The sequence below is a fragment of the Rhinatrema bivittatum genome, chromosome 1 (assembly GCF_901001135.1).
Source record: "Rhinatrema bivittatum chromosome 1, aRhiBiv1.1, whole genome shotgun sequence".
Taxonomy (NCBI): domain Eukaryota; kingdom Metazoa; phylum Chordata; class Amphibia; order Gymnophiona; family Rhinatrematidae; genus Rhinatrema; species Rhinatrema bivittatum.
In genome coordinates this window covers 721,002,904-721,018,543 of record NC_042615.1, presented here as the reverse complement: position 1 = coordinate 721,018,543, position 15,640 = coordinate 721,002,904, and the positions used below count along the sequence as shown (strand labels likewise).

The 15,640-nt window shown below is 40.5% G+C and overlaps 1 protein-coding gene across 6 annotated transcripts in view; it reads left to right on the top strand.

Annotated features, from left to right (window-relative positions):
• SETD9 (SET domain containing 9) overlaps positions 1–15,640 on the top strand; it is a 74,276-nt gene that overhangs the window by 19,429 nt on the left and 39,207 nt on the right. Inside the window, exons 4-7 of one of the 6 annotated variants that reach the window (XM_029576850.1) lie at positions 973–1,088; positions 6,225–6,330; positions 7,087–7,133; positions 14,652–15,012. In XM_029576850.1, coding sequence (XP_029432710.1) covers positions 973–1,088; positions 6,225–6,330; positions 7,087–7,133; positions 14,652–14,785 — 403 coding nt within the window. In that variant the 3' untranslated portion in view covers positions 14,786–15,012. Of the gene's footprint in view, positions 1–972; positions 1,089–6,224; positions 6,331–7,086; positions 11,399–13,139; positions 14,127–14,651; positions 15,013–15,640 lie in introns of those variants that run through there. The other 5 variants (XM_029576858.1, XM_029576872.1, XM_029576882.1 and 2 more) reach the window with 5 other exon arrangements.

Sequence of the window (15,640 nt, the reverse complement as noted above, 5' to 3'; positions counted from 1 at the left end):
TTTCGTCTGCCACCACAGCTTTTTATCCTTTTAAAGTTAAATATTCTAAAATAATCTATGAATGAGAAATACCTAGATGTTTTATAAAAAAGTTAATAGGTGCTGTTTACCATACAAGAGTTTTTTCTGTCCAAGATTGGAACTGATAGAACTGCTCAACCTATGGTCCTGTTACTCCAAAGACACAGTAAATGCCCTTATACAATAAGAATTGCCTCCTGCTAGACATGTTAACATTTTTGAGAATCTGAATTAGGAATTAAATGCAGGTCTTTTATTTACTGGATCCAGATTTCTAAGGCTTTCATTCCCTAAGAAAGCCAGGTCTTATTAAATAGAGCACTATCCATAATGATTGCTTGATTGCTCTGAAGACCTTGCTGTTACTTAGCTCAGTGTTTTCCAACCCTCTCATGGAGGCACACCCATCCAGTCAGGTTTTCATGATTACCACAATGAATATGCATGGAGAGATTTGCATATAGTGGGTTTCCAATGTCTGTGAATCTGTCTCATGCATATTCATTACAAAGATCTTGAAAACCTGTCTCCAGGAGGAGGTTGGGAAATACTGACTTAAGCTTATATCAGTTCTGTAAACATCTTGGTGAACTTTATAGTGCAGAGGAATTACAGCCAAAGAGCATAGGGCAAGGTGCTCTGCTGTCTCCTCCGCACAGCCCTGCCAATGCATCACAGTTGCATTACTTCTAGCCGCACAGTGATTGCCTATTGTGCTGATGTGTTCAGGTGCCATGGTAGGATGCAACCCATCTTCCCTAGCAAGTGAGAACAGATTTGGTTATTTTTCTGAACTTACTGTATGAATGAGTAAGAAGCTTAGACCTCCCAGTGGTTTATAGGAAGAGTGTTTTAGACCTCCCAGTGGTTTATAGGAAGAGTGTTTTAGACCTCCCAGTGGTTTATAGGAAGAGTGTTTCTGGTCACTCCTGTACTGTGCTTTCATTTCAGGTCATGCAGCAGGAGGGACCAACTGGGTCCTTTTAAAATGAGCGACATCACTTGGCTTACTTCCTTGCCACAGAATCCTCTTGCTGTGGGGCAATATGTTAATAACTGCTCAAACGGTAGGTCAGCTTCTCTGTCTCTTCAAAGTTTCAGACATTTAATTGTGAGGATGAGTTTGACACTTTTTATTTTCTTCCACTTTAACTCCCTGTAACATCTGCAGCTCTGATGTGAACGTGAGTCTTGGGGGGGGGAGAGATCTACAGTAGGTGCTCTTTAGGGACAGTTGCAATACCTATTTCTAGGCAGCCCTCATAGCCTTGTACGAGCTAAAATTTTGAGAGAGGGGTCAATTTTTAAAAACAACAGCGAACTCATTTTTGAGAAGGAAAGGAGAGGTACTGTGTGGGTTGAAAAGGAGCGGTACAGTTAAACATGAATATAGTTTATATATTGTGATATGAACAATTATATTTTTGCAAACACCATATATCTTGGATGGCTGTTGATGTCAATTTAAAACAGGGTCTAACTAAAGATTTAATTGTGACGCATGCCACACGAAAACTTATCTATATCTATCTAATAGTCTGAATAGTCTAAAAATGCCTGTGTATTTAAAACAAATAGGGGAAGAATGTAAGAGGCAAGGCTGTGGGAATGCTTTTCAACACAGCTTTGTAGAAGGGATATGTAGGGGAGATGTTTCAATGAGTGAGGGAAGAGGTGGATGAGTTGCATGCATGTTGGATATAGGAGTTTGTGGGTGTAGGAATTTGTGGGTTTGGGTAGTGAGTGTGAGAGAAGTAGAGGGACAGGGGGCTGCAGGCTTGTGTATGGGGTATGTTTGCATAGGTAGCAGGGACATGGGGCTCTTTAGAGAGTTGTGGTGGATGTGGTTATGTGTTTGGGCATGCATGGGGTATGTTATGGATTTGTGTGGGGGTGAGGATAAGGAGGATATGGATAGGTAAATGTAGTTTATGGGTTTGTGGGGAGGTATATATGGGGTGTGTTTGGATGGCAGGTGAATGGGGAGTTGGGGTTTGTAGTTTTGGTGTCTCACTTCTCTGAAAATACTGTTTTGATGTTTCTGGTTTTCAACCTCATCTGATAGATTCACATTTGCTTCTTGCATGCCAAACAGGGTGAATTTTCCTCCCTTTTTTTGGAACATTAATGTAGCTGCAGCCAGACAGACATCACTCCCTTTTACATAATTCTTTCCAACACTCCATGCATTGGAAAATATAATCATTAGGTGTGACTATCCAATAAACTACTCCAATCCACCTCATCTCTTTTTTACTGTAAAGCAGATCTTCCCCTTCTTTACTACTTTTTCACCAGAAAGTGCACCTCCAGTTGAGAAGCTGGGTAATGCCTAGCTAAAGTCTGAAGCAGCTGCTATTTTCAGCTGTCACATTTTACTAGTTGTACAAAAAAAAATACAGCTTAGAGAAGAGATGGCTGAGGGGGGAATATGATAGAAGTCTTTAAAATCATGAGAAGTTGAGAATGGGTAAATGTGAATCAGTTATTTACTCTTGGGCCGATACAGTAAATCCCGCGGGAGAGCTGGCGCTCCGAGGCGCACGCATGCTCTCCCAACACGTGCCCAGGCCACTCTCCTGGGCGGCATATAAGCATTTAAATGAGGGCCCGCGGTAAAAAGAGGCGCTAGGGACACTAGTGCGTCCCTAGCGCCTCCTTTTTGACAGGAGCGGCGGCTGTCAGCGGGTTTGACAGCCGACGCTGAATTTTTTCGGCGTCGGTTCTCGAGACCGCTGACAGCCACGGGTTTGGAAAACGGACGCCGGCATAATTGAGCATCTGTCTTCCAACCCACGGGCACATTTAAAATCTTTTTTTAATTAAAATTTTTTTTAATTTTTGGGGGCCTCCAACTTAATATCGCTATGATATTAAGTCAGAGGGTGTACAGAAAAGCAGTTTTTTCTGCTTTTCTGTAAACTTTCCCGGTACCGGCAGGCGTTAATTTCTGAAAGTAAAATGTGCGGCTTGGCTGCACATTTTACTTTCTGTATCGCGCGGGAATAACTAATAGGGCCATCAACATGCATTTGCTATTAGTTTCTGGGGGGTTTGCCGCATGTTTGACCCGCTATTACCCCTCACTATATAAGTGGTAAAAATAGCGCGTCGAAAACGCGGGCTAACAGTGTGCTCCGGTGGTACTGTATCGGCCGGTCTATCGGATAAGAGAAGGACTAGGAGGCACTCCATGAAGTTAGCAAGTAGCACATTTAAGACTAATCGGAGAAAATTCTTTTTCACTCAATGTACAATTAAGCTCTGGCATTTCTTGCCAGAGGATGTGGTTAGTGCAAGTGTAGCTGGGTGTAAAAAAGATTTGGATAAGTTCTTGGAGAAGTCCATTAATTGTTATTAATCAAGTTGACATAGGGAATAGCCACTGCTATTTCTGGCATCAATAGCATGGGATCTTCTTAGTGTTTAGTTATGTGCCAAGTACTTGTAGCCTGGTTTGGCCACTGTTGGAAACAGGATGCTGGGCTTCATGAACCCTTGGTCTGAGCCAGTGTGGCAATTCTTATGTGCTTAGGATGTGTCTCCTCTCGCTGCCTAATCATTTTGTTTCATGTATTAAACTAAAAAGAGAGGGGAGCAGTGGTGTGGAAATATTAAGTAGCTAAAGTCAGATCCAAAATTACAACCCTTAGAGAGAGGTGTGTTTTTGTCATGTGGTTTGCAGTTTTATAAAAAGGTAATGATGCATGATTTGCCCAACCACAAGTTATTCATTGTAGCCTAATGGTTAGAGCAGCAGGCTGTGTCCCAGTGAAACTAGGGTTCAAATCCTACTACACTTCTTGTGACCTTAGGCAAGTCACTTTACCCTCCATTGCCTCCAGTGCAAAACTTACTAGGACATTTACAAAGCCACCCTATCTTATCGCAGGAGGAGCGAAATATCATAGGGGGTATTTCTGCAATATTTAACCCCTCCCCAAGAAAATATGGGGGCAGTATTGTCACATTTTTTATTGTGGAAAAATGCCGCAATTAAAAAAAAAAAAAAAAAATGAAGCAGAGGCCTAAAAACTGCATAATAGCAGCCCACATTGCATGAAGCCGTTATCATTTTAAATGGCCCTGAGGCCCAAATCCCACCCACCCCCCCAAAAAAAAAAAATTGTAAAAATCCTTCCCCCACCTGATAGGGATAAAGACCATCCAGCGCCATAGTGGAAAATGACATTGATCAGCCCAGGGCTAGAGGGCTCTCCAGGTCACCACCGCACTACAAGAGAGTCTTCTAAAGGTATGGGAGGGGTTTGTGGGCCCCCTTAGACTACAGAGGTCTAATTTGTATTTAAGGGGGTGGTGGGAGGGAATGGGGTGACCAACTAGACCCCAGGAATGATGTTATATTTTGGGGAGGATGGAGGAACTGGGGGGTGTCTGCTGCTGGGATGGGGGAATTGATGGGGTATTTGGTTGGATTGAGGGTTAATTTTCTACAAAAAAAAGAGGGGTTTGGAAGGGGTGAGGGTGTATCCATGCACTGATTTTTTATTTATTTTTTTTAATCTTTGGGCCGGGGGGGGGGGGGGAAGGCGGGAGTCACAGTGAACCCTTGGTAAGAGATTTATTTTTTGGCTTGTGATTTTAAGAGGCCTCCCGAGGACATCGGGATGCATGGTAGCATCACCCATATTCCCAGAAAAAAAATAACTACACCTCTTTCAAATGTGCTATAATCACAGGGTTAACTTTATTCTAAGGCTGCTGTATTATTTTCTTTGTATAGGCTTTCCTATGCATTAGCTACTGTGCATGGATTTGCAAAATTGATGCATACAAATCACATGCAAAGCAGCTAATTAGAAGGATGTTATGGGTCAAAGTATCATGTGATGTTGCTATAGTGCATGATAAATGCTGTTTTAGGTGCGTTAGAGCCTTAGCGCAGCTTAGTAAAACTAGGCCTTAGATAGGGAAATACCTTCAGTACCTGAATTTAATCTGCTTTAAAGTGCCAAAAGGCAGAATATCACTCAAATAAATAAACTGAACAAAATTGAAAGGGATTTTGCTCATGTAGTTCACATTGCATGTTTGTGCCTCTGGGCTCATAGGCCTATGGGGGTATATTGTGGTACAGGTTGAAGAAGGGAAAGGAGCAGATTCAGCAACCTGTAATTTGTTTAAGAACATAAGAACATCATATTGGGTCAGACCAAGGGTCCATCAAGCCCAGCATCCTGTTTCCAACAGAGGCCAAAACCAGGCCATAAGAACCTGGCAAGTACCCAAAAACTAAGTCTATTCCATGTTACCATTGCTAATGGCAGTGGCTATTTTCTAAGTCAACTTAATTAATAGCAGGTAATGGACTTCTCCTCCAAGAACTTTTTTAAACACAGCTATACTAACTGCACTAACCACATCCTCTGGCAACAAATTCCAGAGTTTAATTGTGCGTTGAGTAAAAAATAACTTTCTCCGATTAGTTTTAAATGTGCCACATGCTAACTTCATGGAGTGCCCCCTAGTCTCTCTCTTATCTGAAAGACTAAATAACCGATTCACATCTACCCGTTCTAGACCTCTCATGATTTTAAACACCTCTATCATATCCCCCCTCAGCTGTCTCTTCTTCAAGCTGAAAAGTCCTAACCTCTTTAGTCTTTCCTCATAGGGGAGCTGTTCCATTCCCCTTATCATTTTGGTAGCCCTTCTCTGTACCTTCTCCATCGCAATTATATCTTTCTTGAGATGCGGCATGTTTGCTAAACATGATGGTGGTGTCCATGGGGGGAGGGAAATTTTCAGACTGTGTGCGTTGGAACAAAAGCTGCAAGTAACTTTTCTTCCTCATGAACTTTGCACCTGGCTTTTCTACAGCTTTTTTCATTGAAAATAAGATGCGTGAATGTGGAATTTCCACATTTTAATCCCCACCCCCCAGAAAGGCCACCTCTGAAAGTGCACAGGTTGATGAACAGCACCCATGCTGTCAGCTATGTTGAGGGAAGGCAATGTTCAGACAGTTAATTGATGCATGAAAAACACTTTTTCTCCACAAAAACGATTTTGAAAGTCATCCTGTCAGGGCGCCCTACATCAGAACATTAGCTTCTAGCAAATTATCCCTACTACTGCAAGTTCAGGCTATAGTTTATGTACCTGCCTATCCCATTTAATGAAACAAGGGAAGTACATCTATGCCATTGTCCTACTTGAGTTTCTCCCTTCTCTTTTGCTAGATAGGGAACCAAATGTGTGTTATCAGGAGTTTGACGTGCTGGAAGATTTCCCACTAGAGCTGAGACAGTACCTTCCAAATGTCAACTACAGTCATGACATAGAAGGGTTAGTATTAACTGAATTACAGCTGCTGTGTAAATTGATGCTTGGTTGGTCAGTGAATAACTAACTGTTTTTGGTGCCCACTAGTAGGAGACAGCAAGAAGTACTGCTGGCCAACGGGTGCCTCTAAACTTATCATAAGAATAAGCAATATGTTCCGTTCTACCCCGAAACACCACCTTGGGGACTGTAATGCAAGGGCTGAAAATCAGAGTAGTGTGGCGCCCAGGTGTTGGCCTCTCGCTTTCTAGAGGCCAGAGGGGCAGTTTTCAATGGGCCTGCAATGCTGCAAAGTCTGCAGATACTTTTGGATGCTTTCTTTTCACAGTTTTTGCACCAGCCTTCAAAGGAAAAAATCTGGGCATACTTTTACTTTGAAAATTGCTCCAGGGAAAAAGTACCCACAGAGACTTGTACCTTCTTTTTCTGCACATACTTTTTCTGACCAAAGCAACATGCATAGTTTTTAAAATCCAAAACTATGCATAGAATTTTCTCTCCTAACCTAACCCCACCGTGGGAACACATCCACTACAAAGCAGGTTGTGCAACTATATGCATACTTTTACCTGTTTTCAGGTTGGCTGAAATTTGCCCAATTTGTGTGGGTAAAATGCTTTTTTACCAAGGAAATCCCTTTGAAAATTACCCCTCTTTGTCTCTTGCTATTTGTATTAAAAAACGTGCTGTTACTTATTCTGTTTATCAACTTGCTTTGCTGAATTTCAGAAACCAACTTTTTTTGGTTTTCTTTTACAGGCCCTTGAGGTGTGTGGTACTTGTTGCGCTCAGAGACATTAAAGAAGGTGAAGAACTGTTCTCAAATTATTACACAGTAGTCTATTAGAAATAATCCATTGAGCCAAGAATGAAATCATGTACAGATAAAAACATGTTATTTATTTTGTAAAAAAAATATTTCTAGATTTATACATATCAGTTGTACTTATGCAGTCCAGCCTTTCAATTATCTATAACAGGAGTCTGAAAATTGTATGTTGATAAAAATTATTTTTGTATCTTGTCAGACTTAAAAAAAAAAGATGTCTCATTAAAATTCTTCCTACTTTTAACAAAATAACCAGAGCATCAAATCTACATCTGGTTGCCCTCTAATCTTTTTATAAACCGCATTTGTTTTTAGAACATAATAGCTCTATACCTAGATCAAATTTCATCAGATGATGATCTGTCCAAGGTGCATATAAATTTTGTATAGCAGAAACAGACCCCTGTTCTACAATCTGATGGATGATAATAAGCAAATTTAAAATATGACCATGATGATCTGTAGACGAACGCACCAACTGATGTATACCAGATATTGATTTAAAAAATATTCTTGAACTCCCTCACCAAAGGAATATTATCATCAAAGTGCAGATTAAAATCACCTCTCTCTATAAGCGGTTTTACCTTAAACACAGCATAGATAACATATCGATAACAGAATTAGACACTCCAACTGGTAACCCAGGCAGAATATATAAAAGACAGAAACCCATGAGTGCACGTTTAATAAAATCCTATCACATTCTTTAGGGCAATCCAATTATAACCGCTCAAAAGAAATGCACTGCTTATACTATATCAGTACTCACCCCCTTTTCATTTCTCAAGCTTACACCTACATATGTATAACCAGGGGGCACAGGTTTCTTAACAAAACAGCATCCGCTTCCAAATACCATAACTCTAATAAATAAAATATCTTATTTAAGCTGTAATGTTACCTCAGATAGTTCTTCCTAGCTGATTGTGCATTTATATACACTACAGAAAAATACATCTTTTGTGTTACCAGCTTAGAAAAAAAAAAGTTCTAGAAGGATCAGTCAACCATCTCTCCCTAGTATAGTCAAAAGAATGCCCAAGTAATCCACCATATCTACCCTGACCCATAATTACTGAAATCTGTATATCCAATATAATGTTCTCTTGCCACAGCAAAATATACACAAGTCAAAAAATTAACGCAAGTCCGCATAATCCTATAAATTAATATTCATAGCACCACTCACAATACCATTCATGGTCCCACAAAGGTGCAGGCCTCTCCTTTTAGCTTGTGCCCCAGTGCTGCTCGTTGATGTCACGTGATTGGGGTGGGGCTATCCATGTTGCCGGTGACTGATTGAGAAGCAGTCCTTCAATAGCAGGCAGCAGTTTCTAGCAGGGAGCTCTGAAGCACAATAGCATCAAGGTAACTCTTTAAAGTGCATCAGGAAAGTGCAATAGTACCTTGATGCAAGGCCTCTCCTTTTAACTTGGGCCCAAGAGACACTTGCTGATGTAAAGTGGTGGGGGCAGAGCTATCTTCAGCACCAGCAGCGGGTCAGGAAGCAGTCCTTCAATAGCAGGCAGCAGTTTCTAGCAGAGAGCTCTGAAGCACAATAGCAGCCATCGCTATCCTTAGGAGAAACAAGAAACAAATCTACTTCTTGACATCTGCTGGGTACTTGTCACTTAGACTGGCCACTGTCAGAGCCAGAATGCTGGGATCATAGACCTTAGATATGCCATGCTGAGTGAGACTGTGTTCTTACAATGATCACTAGTGCTCAGGTGGGCACCTACTTGGACATTATAGACACTGCCTTCATCTGTAAGTACTTGGTCTAGTATTACCCCTCCTCCTATGGATTCCATCACCATTTGTTTGAGCAGAGCTCCTTGAAAGGCAGTCACAATCTTTCTCCTCCTTACCAGTACTGCAGACAGGCTACTCCAATCCACATACAGCAGGTTAAAAGTTTCCAACCAATACCACCTCCCTCTTCATTCCTGTCTTTTGGGTGATTTGACAAGATCTCTGTCCAGTTTCTCCATCTGAGGCCTGTAGCTCACACTGGTAAGTATATAGAAATGCCATTGCTTCTTTCTAAGATGGCCACAATGCTGCCTCCTTTCCCTAAACCTCTGCATTTCAATTGCTTTGATATTTTTAACATAAAGAGCGACTCCGTCCAATTTTCATGTCATCTTTATTCTTCCTAAACACACTATTAGATCTCTTGCTGCTATGCTATTACCTATAATCAAAATCCTACATACCTATTCTTTTTATGACAAGCAAGGTCTATTTCTGGTGAAGGACAGAACAAAACTATGGGAGACGTGTGACATGGATTTATATAGAGGGCTCCTTTGCTTGTAAAATTATTCTGCTTCCATTTGCCTCATGCTTTGGACTATTTTAGTTGTAATGTTTATGACAATGTTGCAAAAGTAGCACTGGTAAAAAAGCTTTCCGTATGCTCACTCTTCTTGATGTGCAAAAGAAACAGGCTAAAAAAGGATTTATAAAAGTCAAACACAATATTCAGATTCCATAATTTTAAAGAACTGAAAGCCTTGGGATGCAAAAGTTTTGATGCTTTACAAATGTCATCATGACTGCATCAGACTAAATGGATTGTCCTTTAAACATTCCTAAGGTAAGGGTACCCTAAATGTACTATTGCTCAAACTTAAATCAAGAATGTGACTTTACATTTTTTAAATGACCTTAGATTGTTGGCTTTGCAATTGTGAGTAAAGTGTTTCTAGAATAAATATCATATAATATTAATAGAGCCTTTTCTAGCTTTGGTTGGAAATTACTTTATTGGAATAACCCCTTCTCTTTCAAGATTTTCTTTTCAACTTTCAAATTCAGAGACTGAGCATTTGGAAACTTTGTTAGGCCTTGATTATGTCTATGTTCAGCCCTAGCGTTGATTGGGCATAGAAAATACTAGTGCACATCAGGAGTCAGCATGATTGGCTTGATGAGCATGCACAACTACTGAGCAAGTGGTTGATTTTTGCTTGTTTCTGTTCCAGCATGTTAAGTGATGTGAACTTATTTTATTCTTAGTTCGATGTATTTTATTATGTATGTGACTAATGTTACCCATTTACAACTTTGGATAGTGCGGGACACAAATCTTATAAATAATTAACATACACTATTACTAGAAGAAAACAGATTGAACAAAAATAGAAGCCATGCACATCGGGGTCGCAAGGATGATGTCTGGCTTACTCCTCCTTATTCTGGTGAAAATTATCCATGGAGAAAAAAAAAAGCCATAAGAGATGTTTCACTTCTGAGCTAAAGCAACTGTGGATTGATTATCTTTGTAATGACTAATGAATTTTGGTAACCAGGTGTCCTTCATTAAGATGACAACTTAAGAGGAGATACTAGAATATCTCTTTCTTAGTCTTTAAGTAGATCCATGCAAGTATCTGACTGCATGAATAGGAAGGAGTTTATTTCAAATCTATTATTAAGCTATATAAACCCTTGTATGATTAAGGGAGTGATCAACAGAACTGTGGTGAGAGAAATCAGAGTTTTCCTCATGAGACAAACTTCCCACCTGAGAGATACCTTGAAGCACACGGGAGCTCTGCCCCTCCCTCACTGGCATGCTACACATTATGCAGAGTCCACTGTAGCTATTAGCATGAAAACGTGTAGTAAGGCCTGTGCCTCAGAGCAGTTTTTCTCAACCAGCATGCCTTCAGACTTGATCAGGTATACCTTGCAACAGTCACTACTGCCTGATGCTCAGAGCTAAGCCTGAAGCTGGGCTCTACTCTTAGCACCTCTTGGCAACAAGAAACCCCAGCAGTGGGTCTTAAATGTTTAATTATGCATGCCTCTTCCTAGCTACAGCATAAACCCCAAAGGTATAGAAAAGTGGCGCTCGTATTGCGCGCCCTTTTCCCTAACACAACCTATCCACCTCTCCTGGGTCTGTGATGCAATATGTTAATGAGGAGCCACACTAAAAAGGACGTGCTAGGGATCAATTGTGCATCCCTAGCACATCCTTGGCATCGGCGCACAGGAGCCGTGGCTGGGCATGGGTTAGGAACACAGACGCTCATAAATTGATGTCTTTTTTTCCAGACCTGACCACCAAGATTGTTTTTTTCCTGATGCTACTTTCTGTGGTTCCTCCTACTTAGTGTCATGATGATATTAAGTAGGAGGAACCACAGAAAAGCAGTATTTTTTGCTTTTTTTGTGGAGGCGTGAGGTGTCAATGCCAGCTCCAGAGCTGGCAATTTTTGCTTGTTAAATCAAAGGGCATTGGGTGCAGTGATTTTTTGCATCAGTGGTAATAGCTAGTAGCCTCATCTACATGGCATTTCCATGTTTTGGACACATTAATCCATTATTGCATCTAGTGTGTCCAACTGCTCCTCAAGCTGTGTGCTAGCTGAGCACACTATGTTGCATCAGCCCCTAATCGTAATTAAAGGGTAACATGCAGTGCATAGATAGGGGAGCTCAGCTGTGTGCTGCTACACATTGCACATAGCATCTTCTCCTTTCCCCTCCTGAAACGCCTCCTTTGAGTTCTTCCAGTCTCTGTCCTATGCCCAGGCTGAGTGATGTGCAGAGAGCATGCTCTGAGCACTGGATACGACTCACATTCTGAGTGTTGGAAGTAGCAGTAGTGGATATGTGGCAGCCAGATGGCACAGCTACGATAACGAAGTGAATCAGTAGCCCACCCTATGTCAACTTCTCTCTTATCCAGTACTTGTATATAGAAAGAGCTGCTCCTTCATGCTGCATGTGTGTTTTGGCTCACCCTTTGTTTTTTAATTTGGAAGAGAGACTGGTGGGAGTTTGTGTATCCTTAGCTCTTATTATGGCTATATGTATCCTCTCCAAGTTCATACTGTCTGCTACGTGAAGGTTTGTGGTCCGCACAAAATTTTTTTTAAACCAATGTGCCATAAGCTAGAAAAGGTTGGGAAACACTGCCACGCTGGAAGGAGACGGGGTAGAAAAGCATAGCTTTCAGGCAGAGAGTTCTTTACCAATGGACTGGTCCATGATACAAGTAGAATGCATTGATTGGGGCTGGCTATTCTGCCTTTAAAAACCAAAACAAACTGATAAGCATGAGATTTAGCCACTAGAAATATGATAGCATGAGCAAGTTATTCAAGAGATTTCTCCACTGCATAGGGTTAACTACATTTTCTTTTTGACTTTCTGTTCAAAGCAAACCATGACAATCAAAACATCCTAAAAATAAGCTATGGGTTTCAAATTTTGCACTTAAATCTAAAATGGAGACAATTTGAAATACACAAAGTATTAACTGAAGAATTATATCCACCCCACCTAAAGCTACAGTTCATGCAAACAGGTCATGTTGCCTGTGTATACAGTGACAAAATCAGTCATCTAAACATTTGGAAGTTATGCAGAATACACATGAAACATACAAGAACACCTTTACACCTGCTACTTGATACAGAACATTTAAACCTCACTTGCCTTTTGGGAGCAGGTAGTGGGATTGGTGAAATCATCTGTCTTTGAATCTGTGTGCAACTTCTGTTTGTGCCTTTGCTATTCAAGTATGCAAGTGTCTGCTGTTTGGATGGAGAGTGAGTATGGTGAAGGTTGGAGTGGTGGGGATTGTTTATAAAAGTTTAGGCTGAATGGATGCTGACAATTGCACATGCAAAATTAAATATGATTGCCTCCTGCAATTTTTTTTATGTAAAATTACCATTTGCTGATTTAAACATATTGATAATAACACTACAGTGATTATGGCATTTGCAAAAGTTTAGATACCCTTCCAGTTGATTACTTTTTTAATAGCCTAAAAATTGATTCATTAAACCTTCAGTTAGTCAGGAAACAACATTTCCACAGTCAGACAAATAATCTGACCTTTCTAACATCATCCGTTGGGAGTGGTGTTCTGGACTGTTTTCAATAAGTATGCGCTCCTGCACGTAGTTATCTGAATACTTCAAAATGAAGATGATTCTCTCTTACACTTCAGAAGAAGGCCATAAAAATTCTCCAACTGGCTCCCCTGAGGAAGTGGCGTTACTGGGCTTGATGGCTGGCTGAATTGCAAGCTCCGCAACTAAATATTTTCAAAAGATCATAACGGGAGCTGAATTGCAAATAAAATACGCAGAAAAGCGCTACAAAATTTAGGAACCCCCACGGAACGATCAGGCAATGGCGACAAGAAGGAAAATTTATTTACAAAGCTTTTCTTATCGATCGCCGGAGGAATGGGAAGCAGAGGTCGCTGAGCAAGCCCCGTGTGCAGATGCCGGGACTGAGGACGCTGAGATGGCGGACACATTCAACATGACTTCGGAGGCGGCTCCCACGAGGTCAGAATTCAGGGACTGGTTCTGCAGTCTCAGGCGCAATTTAAAAGCTTACAAAACTGAAATGCAAACTAATCTGTGGGAATGTCATGAGGAACTAGCGACGATGGGATATAGAGTGGATGAGACAGACACTAGAATGGACGCACAGGAAGAATCCCATAAGCAACTTCAAGAACTCTGTTCTGGATTACAGATGGACAATATGACCATGCATGCTAAATTAGCAGACCTGGAAAATAGAGCCAAACGAGGGAATCTGTGCTTCCGAGGCTTTCATGAAGCTAATAAAGATTGCGCAGATACCATAAGCCGGTTTTGTGCATTTTTATTGGATACTGCACCAGAGACCAGCGGTGATCAGCAACTGACCATAAAATTGGACAGGGGTCACAGAGCCTTGAGAGTGTCCAGTAATGGTCAAACCAGAGATATCATAGTATGCTTTCACGATTACAGCCTAAAAGAACGCATAGCTGGAGCAGCCAGGAAACAAATGAGGTGGACATGGGAAAACCAGGAAATCGCAGTTTATGTGGACTTGTCACAAGCTACCCTTCAAAACAGACAAGACCTGAAGGAGGCGACTACATTCCTCAGGAAGGAAAACAAAGTACAGATAGATGCACCCCTTCGGTTTGAATTACACTGGGGGGGGGGGGGGGGGAGGATCCGCTTGCATTTTCAATATGGCAGATGCTATAAAAAATCTGAAAGCCCGAGGCTTCACTGCAGCATCTGGAATTTAAAAAAATCCAACCTGAAAGATCAACACCCCAGATGGCAACGGGCAAATTCCAGAAATAGCCGGCTCCAAAGACACTCTGATGCACAGAAATCTTATAAAGACAAGACCTGATAATCTCATGTCTGGATGTATATCCAAAGATCCAACTACCTAACTTGTAGTCAGGTTTTGCCTAATTACTCATCACCACACACTGTGGGTAAAGTTTCTTTTCTGTTGGTAAGAAAATATTTAATATGCAAGTTGATGTAATTTTTCAAGTGATAACACATTCGGACTATAAAGCACATCATGGCACTAGTTTCCTCCCTGAATTGGAGATTTACTGTATAAGGTCTTTCTTAATACTATTTATTGATATATTTGTGTATATGTGACTTTTTTTCATTTTATGTTTTCTAATGATCATTTTTATTAACAGCTTTATTTTTTAGCTTTACTGCAACAGCTAATGTTCAGATTGATATACTGATATATGTAGCTGTGAGTATACGATTACAGCATAAAGGTAATGATTTCAGTTTTTTCAAATATTTTTTAAAACAATTTTTTTAGAAAAATGATGTTTGTTTTAAATAATAGCAGTTTTAAATAGAGTGAATGGGTCACGTTGCACAACAATGATTTAAATATGTATGTTATATATGAATACTATGATTATAGACCATTATGGCAGAGTTACATAGAGATAAGCAATTTTCTATTTTTTAGTAGGTTGTTTAATACTTTTTAGCAGATTGTTTAATATTTTTATAGAGCATGTTTGTGGTAATATTTATTGTTCTTGATTGTTTTAGCCCCTGATGCAGCCTTTTGGTGAAACTCAGCTTGTATTTTGAGTCGGGCTTTTCTAATAAAAGTCTTTCCACGGTGTAAGGTAGTCCCCTTTGTTTTTTCGCCTCTAACACATATGTGCATGGCTACTTTCTGTGTGATATCCCTGAATGTCAAGGGGCTTAATACACCATTTAAACGATACTTACTCTTTAAAGAGATGGGCATCCATAAAGCAGACATTTTCCTTCAGGAAGCACACTTAAAAAGCAGATACGAGTCTCTCTTGAAAAATAGACAGTATCCACACCAAATTCTTCACTCCTTGTTCTAAATCCTCGAAATATACAGGGGTCTGCATATTAATCTCACAGCAGCTGGTTTTTGAACTAGGCACCTGTAAATCAGGGATCCCCTCAGTAGGTACCTCTTACTACAAATTCAGGTAGAAGGCTCAGAATATACTTTTGTAAATGTTTATGCTCCCAACCAGGACCAAGGAAAGTTTCTATTAGGCCTACACCAAGTTCTCTTAAACCACTGCAAGGGAAAATTAATCATAGGGGTGGGGGGACTTTAATTTGGCTAGAATACTGCATATGGATACATCTTGGGGTACTGTAGCCACACCATCAG